Below are 20537 nucleotides of genomic sequence, written 5' to 3'. Positions count from 1 at the left end.
TAAATCTTTCGGGTAATACATCAACATATAAAAAACGCGACGACGCATTGGTCCAACGGTCACGACACTGGTTAGTGGCTGTTCCACTGGCAGTTGCGGATTCGATCCCCACACGACAAACATTTGTATTGGCCATACAGATGTTTGCCATGGTCTGGGTTTTTGTGCAGTTCTTGTGGGTCTCCCCACCGTGCCTCGGAGAGCACGTTAAGCCGTCGGTCCCGGTTGTTATAATGTAAACCTGATAGCGATCGTTACTCATAGTAGGGGATCGGCCAACCCGCATTGGAGCAGCGTGGTGGATTAAGCTCTGATCCTTCTCCTACATGGGGAAAGAGGCTTATGCTCGGCAGTGGGATATTACAGGCTGAAGCGAAGCGACATAAAAAAATCTTAATGGTATTGAAGCGAAGCGACTTTTTAAACAATATACTTATAATTTGTACGATTTTATTTTTGTGTTACCCACGCATTAGGAAATTCTAAGCATTTTTTTAATATCATATCAAAAATCGACTGTTCCAGCGGGGATCGAACCTGCATCTCCGACTGACCGTCTCGGTTCTCTAGCCAGTTAAGCCTGGGCAATTTAACCGTGGCGCCACGGTCGCTTAGACCGAATATAAGATAGATTGTAATTGTAATAGTATGTTATTTAATAATACTAAATTAAAAAACATCGTAAATAATGTAAAAATTCAGGGTAAAATAAATTAATTATAATTTTTTATGCCAAAGGTTGTTTATAAAAATTACTCGTACTCGAGACATACATGAGGTTATCTGAGCTAATCGCAGCCATATTCGTTTGAAAGATACTTTAGCAATTGGTCTGAAAACTGATTACTTGGAAGTGATTATGATGTTAAATTGATGTTATGATGTTGTGATGTTATGATGTTGTGATGTTATGATGTTATGATGTTAAATGATTGTTAAATTATACTATTAATTGCTCTGGTAGTGGTGCGAGTGGTCGCCTAAAGCACCGATGGTTTGCGGATTCGATTCCCGCTCAGGATGGATATTTGTATTTGTACAAATATTTCTTTCCGGTTTTGATGTCTGTCCTTGTGGGTCTCCCCACCGTGCCTCGGAGAGCACGTTAAGATGCCGATCCCGGTTATTATCATAAGACCCTGATAGCGATCCTTACTCATAGTATAGAAACATTTCCGCCAACCCGCAGTGCAGCAGCGTGGTGGCCTATGCCCAGCAGTGGGACGTTACAAGCTGAATCGTAACGTGTAATTATACTCAATCGCATGACTTCTGGTGCCCTATAATATTAAATTGGAAATAAAATAACCCTTCATCTCACATACAGATCAATCAATTAACAGATGAGTGTATATATCTAGAATAATTTTATACCTGGCAACTCCACAGTTGCGACGGGGTTAAAATAAGCAACCCTCATTATCACTTCATTAAGGTATCATCCTTCAGCTGATATTACCTTTATGTAATAAACAAATGGAGAAAAGAGATTGAAAATGTTTCAATAATCATTTTAGTAATTAACGTTTTCTGGTCAGACTTTAGACCGTTGTTTGTGACCAAACACTTTTAAAGATCTTGATTTCAGCCCACTTACTTAAAAAGAATTAAAGTAAAACAAAAACCATTTTAAAAATTCTTTAATCAATCCAAATCGACGTTAGACAAATCTTCTGTTATCTTCTTAATTTCCGATTCGCTTCTCTTCTTTTCTACCATCTTCTGTGCTTCTGCCTTCTTCTGCCCGTAGAGTCTCTTCAAATTATCCAAAACATACTGAGGCATGTGTCCAGGCTTTGGCTGGTGGATCTCATACTCTCCTTTCTCATTTTTAACTAGCTCTACTACAGATTCTTCTAGATTCATCAAGTCGTCTGGTTTCGCTGGACGCTTGGAATGTTTCGGAGGTGATTTCATTTTCTGAGCCCAACTCTGGAGGTAGTTCCCTGCGTCTGATTGGAGGTACTGTAACAATGGACGTACTTAGTCAATTTTTTTCTTATTTATTCATTAACCGATTTCAAAAAAGGAGGAGGTAACTCAATTCGACCGTATATATATATATATTTAATGTATGTTCGGGGAAAAATCCATCGTTTATGAACCGATTTTGATAATTCTTTTTTTGTTGGAAAGGAGATATCTCTAGTGTGGTAACATGATACGGAAACCAGGATCTAATGATGGGATCTCGAAAATCTGCATAGCTTTTTACTGGGTGTACCGATTTTGATGATTTTTAATTTAATCAAAAAACGATGTTTATCATGTGGTCATATTTAAATTTCATCGAGATCTGATTACAACTTTTGGAGTAATCTTTGATAATGCGTATTTACTTGACTAATTTTTCGTCTACCTATGTTGTATTACTTGTTGATATAATTGAAGTCGGTTTTTCTTCGTTTGCCTGCAAACACAATTATATTTTATTCTTAATGTACACCGAAATACAGACACATAAAAAAAGATACAATACAAGATGTACAAAGGTGATCTTATCACTAAAGAGCGATTTTATAAGATAACCTTTGGGAACTGGACACGATCTTAGATTACACAACATCCAAGGACTCTTAGTATCCCATGCTTTCTGTATAAAGATACGTTTACGTTTACTTTTTTTTTTCTTTTATTTAGGAACAAACAGTTGCATACAATGTAATAAAAATACATTTATGATAATAATTTTAAACCTATAGTTCCCTGAATTACCATACAAAATAAAAAAAATTAAAATATGAAACTTGTACAGCTAGATTGTTACATTTTTAAAAGAAGAAAATATTTTATTCATTCAATACTCTAATTAGATCTCTTTTAAAGATTTTTTTACTCACACCAAATATATCTATATCACTTAATCTATCATTATACAATTTACATGTACGTCGTATGAAACTATTGGCGGTGTAGCGTGCCCTACTTTTAGGTATTGTAAACAAATCCTTTTTGCGGACACTTCTTTCTTGCCTGCGAGGAATGCGGAAGTAGATATTAGAAAGCAGAAAAGGGGCATCAACCATATTATTCAGAATCTTAAATAGATAAATTGCATCGTTACAGTCTCGCCTTTCAGCAAGGCCTGACAGCTTGTGTACTTTTAAAGAATTACTATAGTCTATATAATTATTGCCAACTCTATACTCTAACGACTTAAGATATTTTTTTTGCAATCTCTCTATTTTCTCTACATATACTTTTTGATAAGGATTCCAGACGCAGCTAGTAAATTCTAAACGACTACGGACATAGCTGTTATATAGAATCTTATAGGTGGAAGCACTTTTAAATGGTTTACCCACACGCAAAATGAAACCTAAAAATTTATATGCCTCACTTAAAATATTTTCAATATGAGATATGTAACTTAATTTAGAATCTAAAATAACGCCAAGATCCCGGATTTCATTAACTTTTGACAAAACATTATCGCATAACTTATAATTTTTATGGATGGGATTTTTTACGAGTGTATGTTATTGCAAAGCACTTGTTTATGTTAAGGAAGAGATTATTTTTATGGCAATAATCAACGAAACTATTGAGATCTTCCTGTAAGAGATCCGAATCATTGGTATCTTGAATAATCCTAAATATTTTAGTGTCGTCGGCATACATTAATACCCTAGAGTTACTGATTGAGTCAGAAAAATCATTAATATATAAGGTAAATAACAGCGGACCTAAATGCGAACCCTGTGGAACTCCAGAGGGTATATCCTTATACCGAGAACGATGACCCGATATTACAACAGCCTGACTACGATTTCTTATATAAGAAGATATCCAACGGAACAAATCTCCGTGGATTCCGAGATAGAAAAGCTTTGAAAGCAAAGTATTGTGACAGATTTTATCAAACGCTTTAGCAAAATCAGTGTAAATGGCATCAACCTGAAGATTTCGATCCATGGCTTCAGTTACCATTTCAGTAAATGATAATAAATTACTTTCAACGCCACGACCCCTGCAAAAACCATGCTGATTTATTGAAAGCACTCGTCATACTGCATTGAACATCTTAGCAGCTATGATCTTTTCAAGTATTTTACCAAATTGACACAACTTAGATATAGGACGGTAATTAACAATATCTTGTGTTATACTGCCTTTTGGTATTGGTGTTATCCAAGCATTTTTCCATAAAGATGGAAAGCAACCCTCGCTCAAAGATCTCTTAAAAATAAGAGTAATTGGGAGAGTTAGTCCGCTGGAGCATTTACTGATAAGTAAAGGATGCACACAGTCAGGACCAGCACCTTTACCAACATCTACATTAACATTAACATTTTTCAACTCTTTATACACTAGATCTTGGGTAATATCAAGTGAGCTTATTTCAATGACTGTGTTTTTAGTTGTGTCTAGGCATACAGTTGAATTACCCAATGGCCTCTCAAAAACGGAATAGAAATGTTCATTAAAAAAATCGCAATCGTTTACGTTTTTTACGATAATTGTACTTCAGACCAGCAGTTCTAAGACAGTCTAGAATAGCTAGGATGGTCCGACACTGACAGCTTTTTGTATATGTATATTTGTATTTATGTACTCCTTAAGAATTGATGTTTATATAAAGCCATGGTTATCAAAAAAACTTGAGGAGTATAATCTACTGAACGAATGATCTCGTTACATTTCTCGTAACGCCATCTATCGCATATTTGATTCATTTATTTACCATTTGATATGGTATTAATCTTTTTCTTAGACTAGTAAGCCTTTTTAGTGCCTAGACAGTCGATCTGAAGGAGTAAACTCCAGTCGTGCGTCGGAGCTGACACACACTTTTTTTTGTACTAAAATCTCAAAATATGACAGAATTGTAGTTAACGGTTAGTAGATGTCCGCCGAGAACGGAATCGGCGACAGGGTTGCACAAAAGAGGGCTCTTGATGATTTTTATAAAATACTATATTTCTTGCTATAAGCTTTAAATTTGGCAGAGAGGCAGATTATAAATTCGCGGATTCGATTCCCGCTTGGTGCGGATATTTGTATTTGCACAAATATTTATTTTCGATCTGGTTGTTAGTCCTTATCGGTCTCCCCACCGTGCCTCAGAGCACGTTAAGCTGTCGGTCCCGGTTGTTATCGTGTACACCTGATAGCGATTGTTACACCTAGTAAGGAATATTATTATTTCAGAACCTCGATTCGGAATGTAAGTTCTGTTGCTACTGAATTCAGCTACTCTATAAACGCCGTCAATAAAATATGAACTGATCAAAACTAAATCAGCCCGTAAAGTTTCATTGCTGGCCCTTTTTCTTCATACAGAAGAAAGGTCCAACATAATATACATACAAATCATTACATATAGAGTCCATCATATTATACATACACACATCGGTCATTTGTCTTGCATAAGACTTTTTTGGACCGACGATCTACGTAAGATTGCCGGTGTAGGCTGGATGAGGATTACGGAAGACCGGGATGTATGGTGCGAACTTGGGGAGGCCTATGTCCAGCAGTGGACTGCGATAGGCTGAAGTGAGTGAGTGTGCGTTACCTTTTCCTTATTCTTGTCCGTCTTGGTCGGAGGCGAGCCCGCGTGCCTCTTGTTATTGGAGCCACCGCTCTTAGGGAACGGCTGGCCGTCTGGAATATATACACACATAACTATAATATTATAAAATATACGAGTACAAGGACTTACACATGAAGAATTCCGTAACAGTGTAATATAATAATAATAATAATTGAACACCTTTCTTTTTCTCAATTTATGATTTTTTGAAATTTAATAAATGAAATATTCAGCTTTATAATTTAGTATTACTTGGCTACTCACTCAAAGGCATGGTGTTAGTCTGGGGTCCCAGCTCCAACATGACCTGGAAGTCCGCGTGGTTACCGAACGCGAAACCGAAGCCAATCCTGGAGTCTGTGCCTGAAATAATGTGAATAAACAAGTGTATAAGTAAGCTAGAGCATACCAGCAATTACTGGTTCCATTCCCGCTCAGGAAGGATATTTGTTTTTGTACGACTATTTCTTTCCGGTCTGGTGGTCTTTTCAAGTAGGTCTCCAAGGTGCATCGGAGGGCACGTTAAGCCGTCGGTCCCGGTTGTTATCATGTACACCTGATAGCGATCGTTACTCATAGTAGAGAATACATCCGCCACCCGCAGCGTGCATCATAAGCGTCTGATCTTTTTCGTGGGAGGAGAAAGAGGCCTATGGCCAGCAGTGGAATATTACAGGCTGAACCATGATGTGAAAAGTGACATAGCACTTTTAAGAGACTCAGACTTAGACAAAGTGTGACAGAATATCTCCACCTGATTTGACAGCTGAATCATCATCATCATCATCATTCCAGAATATTGCGGTACACTGCTGGACATAGGCCTCAACAAGTTTGCGCCAAAAATGGCGTGAACTCATGTGTATGAGCCCTAGTTACCACGCTGGGCAGGCGGGTTGGTAACCGCAGGGCTGGCATTGTCGTACCAAAGACGCTGCTGCCCGTCTTCAGCTTATGTATTTCAAAGTCAGCAGTTGTCTGGATGATTAGAACTACGTAACAGATTTTGATGCGGTTTTCTTTGGTAAATAGATTGATTCCAAAGGAAGGTTTATAGGTATAATACATCTATACTAATTTCATAAAGCTGAAGAGTTTGTTTGTTTATTTGTTTGTTTGTTTGAATGCACTAATCTCAGAAACTACTGGTCCGATTTAAAAAATTATTTTAGTTTTAGATAGCCCATTCATCGAGGAAGGTTATAGGCTATATATCATCACGCTAAGGCCAAAAGGAGCGGAGCACTAATGAAGAATGTTTCAAAATCGGGGATTCTTTTTCCCTTTTGAGAGCTTCCGCTGCGTGCGCTGTGAAAACAGTTAAAGTTTCGCATAAATCATGTATGACAGAATTGATCCTCTTTAAAAGCTAAAAAAAAGTCCACGACAACATACATCTATCTTTTAAGATTGGCTTACTATAACCTTTTTTATGCTAACCAAGTTTGTTCTAAAATAATGCATTATTTGCGAAGATGTTTTTATAAACATGATATTAATCCTTATATCTAAATAAATACGTTATTCATCACAAGTATAGCCTTTTAGCCTAATACATAATAGTCTTTTACATAATTCGATTTCAGTGAGTGTCTCAGGAGATGTCGCAGTTTTAAAATAACATCGCAGCAAAATAATGATCAAGTATTGCGCGCGCAACTGTTCCACGCGGACGAAATCGCGCGCAGAAGCGAGTGCATAATATAGTGGAGGAACACTGATAGTTTTCAACCATGCGAACCCGGGTGGGTCGCTAGCAAAACGATAAAATACACACGACGGAAGACGCTAAGTTTTTGTAAATATATTTTAAATGAAATTAATATCTTAAAACTTACATAATATTTATAAATATGACATTGATTTTTTTATTGACTGAATGTTAATTGCATGAGTAACGAACAAAGGAAGTAAATGGAGCAACTTTTATTTGGCCTCCAGGTATGTAAATTGCATACTAGCGGCTCGCCCGGACTTCCCTCGGAGATTGTTCGTTTATATTTTTGTTATGAATATATTATTATTATATTAAACGGAAAGAACTATGAAGATTTAAGCGATTTTCTTTAATTACGTGTTTTTTATACTCATTAAATTTTAATTATAGGGCGCCAGATTTGTATATTTTTAGAAATTCTTTGCATAAATTTATATATTGAATACTGAAATCAATAGCGGGCTGTAATTAGATATATTTTTTCCTCTTTGTCCTAATTAACCCATTTAATAATCGATTTGTTTTTTTTTTTGACATGATAGACAATTTGTGTATAATGAATTTGACAATGATATTACAATGAAATTTGATTTCCTTTTGATTTATTAAGTAATTACTAATAGCAATTATTGTAGTTTTACATGTTGATATAATTATTTAAATTTTAGTTATCTATTTATTATTGAATTTATTATTATTGAATTCTAATTATGTTTGATTATTAATATTTTCTTGACTTACCTTTGACTGTTTTTATATAAATTTGATTAATGATCTTTTTAAATGAATTTTATTGTTAATAAGTAAGATTTTTACTTTGAAATTTTTCAATGTAAAGTAACCTTAATTATACTATCTCCATGACATTAATATATTGTGGAATGTTGTATACTCCGTAATGGGATACATATTAGATATTTATGTAATAATGATTCAATATAATGTTTTATATGTATTCTGTGGATGTACTAATAAAATAAGTAATTAAAATAAATAAATAAATAAATTATCTTTTTTGTAATAGTAAAAAATAATAGTGATATTTTGACAAAATTATATATACATATATATATTTTTGTTAATTCAAATTTTTTGTTAGTTTAAAGTTCAAAATAAGCATTTTCTTGTTTTATGTACTGAGCACAGCTATTTAGATTGTGTAATTGTACCCTTTAAACACTCTTAATATATTTTTCAATAATTCCAAAGTATCATGAAATTAAAAATTACTAAATTATTTTTTTCAGCATGATTATTCCCCCTCTCTTCCCATGGGTGTCCTAAGAGGCGACTAAGGGATAACACAGTTCCACTACCACCTTGGAACTTAAAAAACCGTCCGATGGCAGGGTAACCATCCAACTGCTGGTTTTGAAATACACAGGCCGAAGACGGGCAGCAGCGTCTTCGGTGCGACAAAGCCAGCCCTGCGGTCACTAACCCGCCTGCCCAGCGTGGTGACTATGGGCAACACACATGTCTGACTCGAACTTGGGGAGCCCTATGTCCAGCAGTGGACTGCGACAGGCTGAAGTGGTAAATTTTTTTTATATATTTTACATATAGAATTACAAGCTTCGCTCCCGTTGAAGTCTTTTTAATAAATACAATAATTTTGTTCCTTATGTCAAGGTATATCTTTTAAACACAACTCCTAATTAGATATTACTAACAAATAAAAAATAATGATTCCGCTTTATTAGAATATTCCACATGGCTTTACTCTCATTTATTGTCACTGTGGCGTTTGTACGAGTGTATGAGTCATGTCACAATTACACAACCTTACTGAGACCACAGGCTTTCTAACAACAAAAAGATCTCATAAATTATAATGATGTACCAAGATTAACATCGCTTTGTTACAATATAATAATATTATAATGTTTAAAAACTGAACACAAACACAACAAAATTTCTTTTTTGCCATAAATATGTAAATATTTTTTTAATAAGACAGATAAAGGTTCAAGTATACAAATGGACATATCAACTATTATATACAATTATTTGTATATTTTATAAAAAACAAATTACTCATAAACATTCACACTATTCCGTCTTAAGTTAATTAATTCCGCATTGATCTAAATAAATATAAAAACTAAATCTGTGAAATATTAAAAATCGCCGAAATCTATGCACTCGAGTAACTGCCGGAAAATTCTGGAGAATTCTTTTTTGTATTTTTTTATATAAATACAACTAGCTGACCCGGTGAACTTCGTATCGCCTAACACAAACTTTATCGTATGGTATTAAAGTTCAAATTGACTTTTAAGTATTATCACAAATCTTTTGTATGGGAGTATAGAAACGTGTTGTTTTTAGACTTTTTCAGGAAATTTAAATTTTTTTTTTAGAATTTTTCTCTCCGTAAGAACCATCCTCGTACTTCAAGGAACATTTTAAAAAAAGAATTAGCGAAATCGGTCGGTTGCGCTTAGCAACACATTCAGCGACTCATTTTTATATTATAGACTAGGTCGGCAAACAATCGTACGGCTCACCTGATGGTAAGTGATTACCGTAGCTTATAGACGTCTGCAATACCAGAAGCATTGCAAGCGCATTGCTAACCCTATCCCCAATTGGTTGGCTCCAAGGAGCCAGGAGCTCTGATCACCTTACTCACCAACAGGAACACAATCCCTTCGTTAATTGTGTCCTTTATTATTAAGATAAGGTTTGTATATAATAGAATATTGGAAAAAAATATGAGAATACAAAGTTTTCTGAACCAATAGAACTTGTTTGTTGTACACAAATTGATATTTTCAGATTTGTTGGTAGATTTGTTGATATTTCAGATTGATTGAGAACTGAGGTAGGCCACAGCAGGCAATATCCTGCTCAAAATCTGGAGCAGTCCGACTGGGGAAGTACCTCGACCTTACAGACGATCACAGCTAAATAATACTGCTTTCAAGCAGTGTTGTGTGCCTGTGGTGAGTAAGGTGACTTCCAGAGCTCCTGAACAGGGTTGGGGGTCGGCAACGCACTTGCCATGTTACCGGTGTTGTTAGGGTCTATAAGCTACGGTAATCACTTATCATCAAGTGACCCGTATGCTTGTTTGCCGACATAGTTGTATAAAATAATATTAATAATAAAAAAATTACCTTTCTTTATGGGAGGTATGTTGGAGTAGGCCACAGACAACAGGGACGGCAGCTCCTCTGGTATGATTAGAGCGCATGACGCTGAAAAGTATATTAACATAATTTTATTACTTATAAATCATTAAATTCAGACGACACGTTGACGCAATGGTCAAAGCTCTGGCCTAGCTGTTGCGCTGCTAGTTACGGGCTCGATCCCCATACATACCTAACAGTAGTATTGGCCATACAGGTGTTTGCCATTGTCTGAGCGTTGTGCTTGTGTATTGTGTGTTTCCGGAGCCCTAAACATAGGAGTAAATCCTAATGGGGGCCGTTAAGTGTGGGGTGTTAAGTTTTTTTCAATTTTTAAACAGCTTACGTTACAAAAAGTGTTAGTCTGATAGTAAACGGTTACCATAGCTTATGGACACCTGCAACAACAGAAGCATATCCTACCCATGAGTTCTCCACCTTACTTTCACATGAACACGATATTACTGGAAAGCAGTGTTATTTAGCTGTGATCTTGTTACGACTTAGACTGTATCCCTATCCTATCCCCTATCCCCCCCATCCCACTGCTGGGCATAGGCCTCTTTCTCCATGTAGGAGAAGGATTGGAGCTTAATTCTCCCCGCTACTCCACTCCAGGTTCGTGGATATGCTCCACTACATGCTCAACTACACGCTTCACTACCAGAGCGGTTGTTCTCAGTGTCTTTTCTATGACCTTGTTAAGGTTGAGGATATCTGCCGCTGTACCTCACCTCAATAAAACAAATAACTAATAATTTATTCCATTTTAAATTATATGGATTTTGTTATTAATTAATTCATATTCATATTTTTTTTTTTATTAACATGATTAATATCGTTTTTTGACACTATAAATTAAAATGAATTATTTGTGTTACATTTAACTAATATTTGCACACCGAAAATCGCTAGAATATGCTGGCTAACTATTACATTTGACAATCTGTAAACCATATTCTGGCAAAATAAATAAATTATTATTATAATTAAATTATTATGAAAGAAAACGACCAGTAGAGCTCTTTAACCCCCCCCCCCCCCCCACTTTATTTTTGTTCCACTGCTCACTCTAGCAAGATAAAATTTCTTGCAAACCTACACTATACAAACCAACATACAATCATTACACATACTTATTTCTCAACATAAGGCTTAACGTAAAATCTGTAAATATTACATAACGCGACCTCTGAGTTGCAACATGAAGTTTTAAATAACAAATATATATACATATATGTGCAGCCTCGTCCTTCCTTTACCTAGCACTAGCTGTGCCTTGTAGCTTCACCCATCTTTGAGAAAAAAGCGTACATATTATATAAACTATAGCCTTTCTCGATAAATGGATTATGTACAATAAAAGAATTTTTCAGTTCGAACCAGTAATTTTAATAATTCGCGTGTTCAAACAAACAGACTCTTCAGATTTATAATATTAGTATAGATTATGTAAGCAGCTTTCAAAAAAGGGCATAAGTTAAGATTTAAATCTATATCCGTATACTAGCTGTGCTTGCGACTTCGTCCGCGTGGAATTTAACAAAAAATTTGTTGGTCATTTCGATGAGATATATAAAATAAATAAAGGAGAATGGGACTTTTGGGCCAAAATGTAATGAGTAGAGATATTGTTTAAAAAATTGGTCATATTTTTTTATTTTAAAATATAAAATATCAGCTCAATTCTGAATCTAGAAGCGGAGAAAATTGAGAAAGATAGTTTTCATCAAATTATTTGGGTATCGATTCAACTATAATCGATTTCAGAATTCAAAAAAAAAAGGTTTGCACTAGTTAATTAATTCAAGATATTTAGATGCACAATTAAAGCTGTAAACAATAAAGTGCATTTAAATAAAGTTACATTACTATGGACAATATCAATTAATATCTGATAAACCAAAATGATTATCGATTTCATATCGATTTAAAATAAATCATATTTTTAATGACAGCTTTGAAAGCTGACTAACAATAATACTGTGTCCGTCACTCGTTTCGTGTTTACTGTTTTCCGATGCATTCTGAGTCCATTCCTGATATTAATTTATGGTTTCAAGTGTATATCAATATTCGTAGTGAGTTTTCAAACAGTCTTCACTAAATATAACAAATATTAATGCTACAAGAACTTAGTGATCGCGTTTTTTATAGACATTGTAACATAACCTCACTTTTACAAAAAGTCTAATAACTCCACTCTCAGATAGCCAAAATATAGATAATTTTCAGCGAGGAAGCAATAAGCCTAAATGCATTAATTGATACCATTTTCATTTCATTACATTTTGGCCCAAGAATGTATGGAATCGTATCATTCTCCTTTCTAAAATAAAAGTAGCTTAAGTTACTCCTTATGACATCAGCTATCTGCCAGTGAAATTCCCGTCAAAATCGGTCCAGCCGTTTCAGAGATTAGTCGGAACAAACAGACAGACAGACGGACAAAAGTTGTAAAAAATGTTATTTTGATATATGTACCGTATATACATCCATATGCATTTATTAACAGTTAATCTACGTAATCGAAATAAGTGAATTTAATGAACTACAATTTTTTTTTGCTATATCGATAAAAGGGAATTTTATATACGCTCTTGTACTCTACCTTCATTGTTCACTCTGTCTAAGTATCAAATTATGTCATCATATGACTAAAATTTTGTTGTAACATAACGCAACAATACTCTCCCGCACGAGTCAACTCGCACATAAAGTGTTCCGTACAATATTTTAATGCACATTTTGTAAGATAAACTCGATACTCGTAAAATCAAACAAACAAAAAACCCTTAGCATTCTGTCAAACTATAATATTTTTATGTTCTTTAATTACATTATAAATGTAGACACATTATATAGCAGCAGCGTTAGTGCGACAAAACCAGCCCTGCGGTCACCAACCCGCCTGCCCGGCGTGGTGACTATGGGCAACACACATGAGTTCACGACATTTTTGGCGAGAAATTGGGGAGGCCTATGTCCAGCAGTGAACTGCAATAGGCTGAAGTGACGATGTAAATACCCTATACGAATTTTTTTGCCAAAATCAAAATTGCAATTTTTCAAGAAGGCTTCACAAGCAATTTTATGTCGATATTTGACTAAATAAATGTATAGTTATATCGAGTCGACTGTGTCTGGGATACTGGCACATCAGCCAGTCTGAAGAAAGACAATATATACGTAGATAGTAGTAAACCCAGTTACCGAGTCTTACAAGGTATCATCGGTATCCTCTAGAAATGGAATCTTATTAATGATTGCCATATTGCTCATTTTAAGCTTTCTCTAAAATCGACTTCAACTAACAAAGAAAGTATAATTGTGTTTGCTAGCAAGCGAAAAAAAGCCGACTTCAATTACATCGACAAGTAATACAACGTAATTAGACGAATAAAAATAACAAACGCATTAGTCGTCACTACGATTTTTGAGGATTCCCCTCGATTTCTCTGAGATGTCATCATCAGATCCTAGTTTCCTTATCATGGTACCACCCTTGGAATATCTCTTTCCAACAAAAAATATAATCATCAAAATCGGTTTATAAACGACAAAGTTATCCGCGAACACGCATAAAAAAAAATATATGGTCGAATTGAGAAGCCTCCTCCTTTTTTGAAATCGGCTAAAAATCGAAATGTGCGAAGAGATCTTTACTTAACGATATTGGCAGCTTATTATCTTATGCTAATCCAATTGTATTGAATGTTTGTATAGATAAAATTTATTATATAATGTCTATTGAAGTAAAAAAAATTTACGCACACTTGACTTGGGGAGTAGGCTGGTGAATGCGTGACGAAAGCGTTACGGAAAGTGTGATCTGGCGAGGCGAACGCTAGTTGAGAAGGAGATATAAGTTAGTTGAGATATAAAGAGAAAGAGTTACGTTTAGTAAGTTTTACTGCAGTCGTGTGGTCTAAAGCACGCTTGTTTTTTACTACTTACTAGCTTTCAACCAGGAGAATCATTATTAGTATGACTGTAATGCTACCAGTTAATCTTTGTTTTGTTGTTGACGCCGCGTTGGCGCAACGGTTACAGCCATGGATTGTACCTATTGCGCTGGCGGCTGTGGGTTCGATCCCCGCACATGACAAACATTTGTATTGGCCATACGGGTGTTTGCAGTGGTCTGGGTGTTTGTGCAGTCCTTGTGAGTCTCCCCACCGTGCCTCGGAGAGCACGTTAAGCCGTCGGTCCCGATTGTTATCATGTACAACTGATAGCGATCGTTACTGATAGTAGGGAATATATCCGCCAACCCGCATTGGAGCAGCGTGGTGGATTAAGCTCTGATCCTTCTCCTACATGGGGAAAGAGGCCTATGCCCAGTTGTGGGATATTACAGGCTGAAGCGTAAATCTTTGTTAAACTTTGTTAAAACATTTAATAATCATTCCTGTTGGTGGACATTACACCAGCTTGTCTTTTTATTATTATTTACTCATGTTTATCTATTAATTTTATTTTTCTCCTTCTTTTCTTTTTTTTTTGTGCTTTCCGGATGAATTCATATAATCATTATTATTAATTGTTTGTGATCTGAATGTCGACGTAAATATAGTCAAGTAAATAAATACGCATTATCTATACTAATATTATATAGAGGAAAGATTTGATTGTTTGTTTGTTTGCATTGAATAGGCTCCGAAACTAACGAACCGATTGAGAATTGACTTATTCAGTTGCACACTGAACGAGTTCACGAGGATCGTAACTGGAGTCGTCTCATACAAATTAAATTGAAATCGGTTTTATTTGTTTTGACATTTATATTATACTTTCCTTTTATAGTTCGACGAATTTCATTTTTTGAGTTATGTAATTTTAATTATGTTTTATTGACTATGTTTCAAATTTGTATATTTTGATATTTTATTTTATTGTATTAATTGCATTTTTATCATGTATTTAATTGGATTTTATTTTTACTGACTAGGTTTAAATTTATTTATTGGTTTTAATTTATTTTATTTTTAATGAAAATTATTAAATTGACGAAATTATTAAAGTTTTTATTAATATAGATTATGTAATTTGACTATGTATTGTGATTTTTTAGTAATAACTTAGTTTTATTTTGTTAAATGAAATAATGGTATTGAATGTGATGTCAATTTTTATATCTTCATATGACATGTATTTAATACGACAACGACACTAACGCGTTGGGATAATATCCTGTAATGTTAGATGTATGATGGAATAAATAAATAAATAAATAAATAAATAAAATAATATTTTCAAAAAAAAATAGGGGATTTTTTTTTTTGAAATTTTTGTTAAATAGCCGTGCGAAGCCGGAGAGGGATGCTAGTTAGAGATAATTCAGATGTAACTTGTCAGATATCAATTAAATTTAAATAGGCTAGCAACGAGAGGACCGCTCTGGTGTAATGGGTGCGTGTGCCATGTCGGCGGCGCCTAAACACCGACCATCGCGGGTTCGGTTCCCACTTGTGGGTCTCCCCACCGTATCTCAAAGAGCACGTTAAGCTAGTCCGGTTGTTATCATGTACAACTGAGAGTGACCATACCTCATAGTAGGGAATATATCCGCCAATCCACATCGGAGCAGCCCGACTGGGGTAGTACCTCGACCTTACAGAAGATCACAGCAAAATAATACTGTTTTCAAGCAGTATTGTGTTCCTGTTGGTGAGTAAGGTGACCAGAGCTCCTGGAGGGATTGGGGATTGGGTCGGCAACGCGCTTGCGATGCTTCTGGTGTTGCAGGTGTATATAAGCTACGGTAATCGCTTACCATCAGGTGAGCCGTACGCTTGTTTGCCGATCTAGTGATATAAAAAAAGAGCAGCGTGGTGGATTAAGCTCTGATCCTTCTCCGACATGGGGAAAGAGGCCTATGCCCAGCAATGGGATATTACAGGCTGAAGCGAGCAACGACGCTACCTCCATTAATAAAAGTTTGGAATTAGATATTTTAGCTATCAAACATTTTGTATTTGTGTTGTAATTCATGTCAAAATAATTAATATTTACTACACATTTGACCTCTTGTGTCGCAAATAGCACTTATTGACCTCATCTGTGTTTCATGTAGGAATAATTATTATAAAACAAATAATGATAGTGTTGAGACCTGTTATAAGTCAGTACTTATCATAGTAACAAATAGTATCGTGGTAAGCAAACGCGTATGGCTTACCTAGTGGTAAGCGATATCCATAGCTATAGACGTCTGCAACAGCACGCTACTCTCAGAAACGGCTTATCCGATTTAGATGTGGTTTTCACTAATATATTGTGGTAAGCTTCATTTAACATTTAGTGTTTGTTTCATGACCATCGGTCCATAGATGAAAAATAGTTATGCCAATTTAAAAATCACATTGAACATGTAAATACCCAAACGACGGTGTTTATAATCGAAAATAAACCAAAAGATATATCCAAACAATGCTGTCCACAGTCACTATTCCAAGCGGACAAAGTCGTGGGCACAGCTAGTCATTAATATTATTCTAAGTATAGAATACATTTATTAATAGTATAATTGTATATCGTTTCGTTATTATATATTCGTTCGTATAGTTGTCATTAGTACTTAATCATAATTAACTTCAACGGTTCATTTAGTTACGAATATTCCGGTTTTATTTTTAAAGAATACAAACAAAAACTTTCTGAATTTAAATTCGATACAAAACAAAGGTTCATACAAACATCTAGATATTGAAATGGTGTTAAAGTTACAGATAATTGCATCACACATCCTACAGTAATACCTAGTATAATAAATAAATCCCTACTAATATTATAAATGTGAATGTAAGTTTGTTAGTTACGCTTTCACGCGAAAACTATTTAACCGATAATTATTAAACTTTTTACACATATTTTTGGAGGTATTAGAAGTAACATAGGATAATTTTTATTAAAAAAAATGCAATTCGAACGAATCTGCTGGTAGAGGCTTCTTATAACACACACACGGTCATCTGCTCCTAAGATACGCAACTTAATGCTTGTGTTATATATAACAGCCGACTGGTATAGCTACATGTTTTTTTTTCGATAAACATAATTATAATACATATACAAACACATAAATAAATATATAGATTAAACCCAGATTCGGAGTGGGAATCTAACCCACAACCCCTGGAGCAGAAAGCACTACAAACTGTGCCAACGGGCTAGTCATAAAACATCTAATTGTAATTGACAGACAGATCACGGACAAAATCTTTCGATATATATTCGTTTTTCTTTTGTACTTTTGTAGGTCGACAATCAAGCGTACGCAAGCGCATTGTCGACCCTACCCCCCGACCCTGTCCAGTATCTCTCCACCTTACTCACACACGAACGCAACACTAATTGACAGCAGTATTATTTAGCTGTGATCTTCTGTAAGGTCGAGGTACTTTCCCAGGCGGGATGAATGAGGAATATAGAGATATTTTGAGAAGGATATTTCCTACTGTGACCTCAATAAATAATCTTGGACGAAAGAATGAAAGTGACAAACGTGTTTTGGAGAAAAAAGTTTTATCTCTAAAAGTTCATATGTATACTAAAGGTAAGGTAGGTATTTTTAACTTAGAAAAACGGAGGAGGTTCTTAATTCGAATGTATTTTTTTTTTTGTTATATTACTCGTAAATTTTTACTGGGTGTACCGATTTTGATTATAATTTATTTTTTAATCGAAAGCTAGTGATAAGGTCCCATTCAAAGTTGATCGAGATCTGATGACTACTTTTTCAGTTATCTATACATCTATACAAATAAATAAAATTGGAGTGTCTGTTTGTAATATTAAATTTTCGATCTATCTGTCTGTTTGTTTCGGTTAATCTCTGAAACGGCTGGACCGATTTTGACGGGACTTTCATTGGCAGATAGCTAATGTAATAAGGAGTAGCTTGGGCTACTTTTATTTGAGAAGTCTATTTATTTTATAATTCTACGAACAGAATATTTTTTTTTTGTTAAATTCCAAGCGGACGAAGTCGCGGGCACAGCTAGTCACAAATAATGCGTGTTTAGTTGACTATTTTTTCGTCTACTTACGTTGTATTACTTGTCGATGTAATTGAAATCGGTTTTTTTTTCATTTGCGAGCAAACACAATTATTTAATTTACCGATCTTTAATTACCGAAATTTAATGTATGTAGAAAACAGGTTTATATATTTATAATGTTTCATATACAAGAGATGTTAATAATTCTTAAGACATTGGAAAGTCGATAGAAAACAAGTTAGTAAATTTAAATTATAAATAAAAGCCATATCTATTTTTTTAAATCAAAATGGGTTGTCTGGAAGAAATGGCTAATTAGCCATAAGTCCGCCCATTGTACTTCACTGTCTGTAACTATCTTTATGCTTTGTTTGTAATATATTTGTGGTGTACTATAAAGTATAAAATAAATAACTAAATAAAATCAATATAAATAATCTCATGCTGAAGTAGGCTTCAAAATCACTTCTAAATCGTCATTTTACAAATATTAATTACACTAGCGCCCTCTGTCCATTCATAGTTTTTTTTACACAATAAGTAATCACCAACATATCATATACTAAAACCTTCTCCGAAATACGCTGCATCTTATATGCATGCAGTATAAGTATGCATCTGCATCTTGTATAAGTATTATTCAGATCGGTTCAGTAGTTTTCGCAGTATAACAAAACATATTAGTATAGATTAAGCATCATTACTTTAATGTATAAAGAATTCTTGTAAAAAGTAACAAATAATTCAATATAATGCACTTTACGAAACATTTATACATTGAACGCAATATTACATTACATTTGTAAAGCCTAGTCATTCGCACTTGCCTTAACCTACTGACTCTCTTAAAAGCTTCGTAGGGCCTGTTTCACTTTGACAGATGACAGTATCAAAAAGATATATTTTTTTTTGATATATTATTCTTTTTCAACATAGCATTCCACTATATTTATGTTTTCAAATGTAAATATAAAGTTATAGTTTATAAGGTCCTAATGGCCTGTTCTTCACCCAGCTAACCTAATACACATCTATCAAGCAGAAACAGACCCTTAAAAGCACTTTTTAAGTTATTACTTAATAAATATCATTTAATGCATAAATTAAATATCAATAAAAAACATACCAAAAGAAAGCAGAGCTGAGAATATCACAATTTTAATTTCCATTTTGATTTACAAACATGGAGGTTTTATAACATTTTCACATACAAATTAAATTAAAATTAAAAAACGCAGTGAACAGTCAACCGCCGTGTTTTGCCGCCAACTGACCGCCGCGCCATATGACCGCGACTTTCACTATTGCGACAAGGATTTATCTAACATAATTAACAAGCAAATTATTACTTTATTACGTAACAAATTAGGGCCACATTCTTTTGTAATTAATCATCACTTACGGCGTTTCGTCATTAGTAGTTACTTGAGAACGAAATTCAAAATCTTTTGTTTGTAATGCAAAAATAGTGACTTGTTTTATTTCGACTTTATTCCCTTGTTTTAAAGTTGGTTTTAATTTTTTTTTACTAAATTGGTAGTACATGTGTGTGCTTCCATTCACCCATACAAAAGACATATTGATCTGATACATGTGTAATAACATTTTCGAGCAATTTCAAGTCTTGTAAACTTGGTATAAGGATTATTTTTGTTTATAAAACTGTTTGAGTTAAGACGTTTTGTAGCACAACGTACCACCACTTTCATATTAGTGAAACCAAGAGTGGTGGTGTTTTCCAGCTGTCATAGAAAGCCTACGCTGTGTGTTATATTTCACTACATATGATGGCACAGAATGACACGCAGTAATTTGTGTTTTTAATCGTTTGTTACCGATTTCCGTGTTTACTTAGAAAGACATTTGGAATTAAATTAAAATAATTTAAGCAAAAACTTGTTATTGGAGTCTACAAGAAAGGTTTGTGAAGTTTATAATTGACAACACAATAAATAGCTTTACGTGTGATGTGTCATAACGTGAACACGATTGGTACAGTGTGCGACTGCATCCGGCTTGCGGATTCGATTTCTGTTCGTTTCATAGTATATATGTTATAGATTCGAAAGTAATCTGATGATCTAATAATAGTTAAATTATAAAAGAAAATAAGGGATACTAAAATAGAATAATTAGTTCTCTTA

At 34.5% G+C, this 20537-nt stretch overlaps 1 protein-coding gene across 1 annotated transcript; it reads right to left on the bottom strand.

Moving 5' to 3' along the window:
• Nucleotides 1–1625: 1625 nt before the first annotated feature.
• On the bottom strand, nucleotides 1626–19659 carry LOC123668198. The gene is made up of 5 exons (XM_045601988.1): nucleotides 19520–19659; nucleotides 10376–10456; nucleotides 5801–5899; nucleotides 5519–5607; nucleotides 1626–1965 (listed from the first exon to the last, which is right to left on the bottom strand). Exons 1-5 carry the CDS (start codon nucleotides 19560–19562, stop codon nucleotides 1645–1647), a joined length of 633 nt encoding a protein of 210 aa, XP_045457944.1. The 5' UTR covers nucleotides 19563–19659; the 3' UTR covers nucleotides 1626–1644.
• Between the last annotated feature and the right edge of the window lie 878 nt (nucleotides 19660–20537).

This window comes from Melitaea cinxia, chromosome 30 (genome assembly GCF_905220565.1).
Source record: "Melitaea cinxia chromosome 30, ilMelCinx1.1, whole genome shotgun sequence".
Lineage (NCBI taxonomy): Eukaryota > Metazoa > Arthropoda > Insecta > Lepidoptera > Nymphalidae > Melitaea > Melitaea cinxia.
Note: the sequence above shows the minus strand (reverse complement) of the source record. Positions and strands in the feature narration are given on the sequence as shown.

What these genes read in the sequence shown, in the direction of transcription:
- LOC123668198 (XM_045601988.1), bottom strand. Translation starts at nt 19,562, where the DNA reads ATGGAAATTAAAATTGTGATATTCTCAGCTCTGCTTTCTTTTG. An exon ending in CTCAGCTCTGCTTTCTTTTG is followed by an intron (nt 10,457 to 19,519) that starts GTATGTTTTTTA and finishes TATACTTTTCAG; the next exon opens with CGTCATGCGCTCTAATCATA. An exon ending in CGGACAAGAATAAGGAAAAG is followed by an intron (nt 1,966 to 5,518) that starts GTAACGCACACT and finishes CCATTGTTACAG; the next exon opens with TACCTCCAATCAGACGCAGG.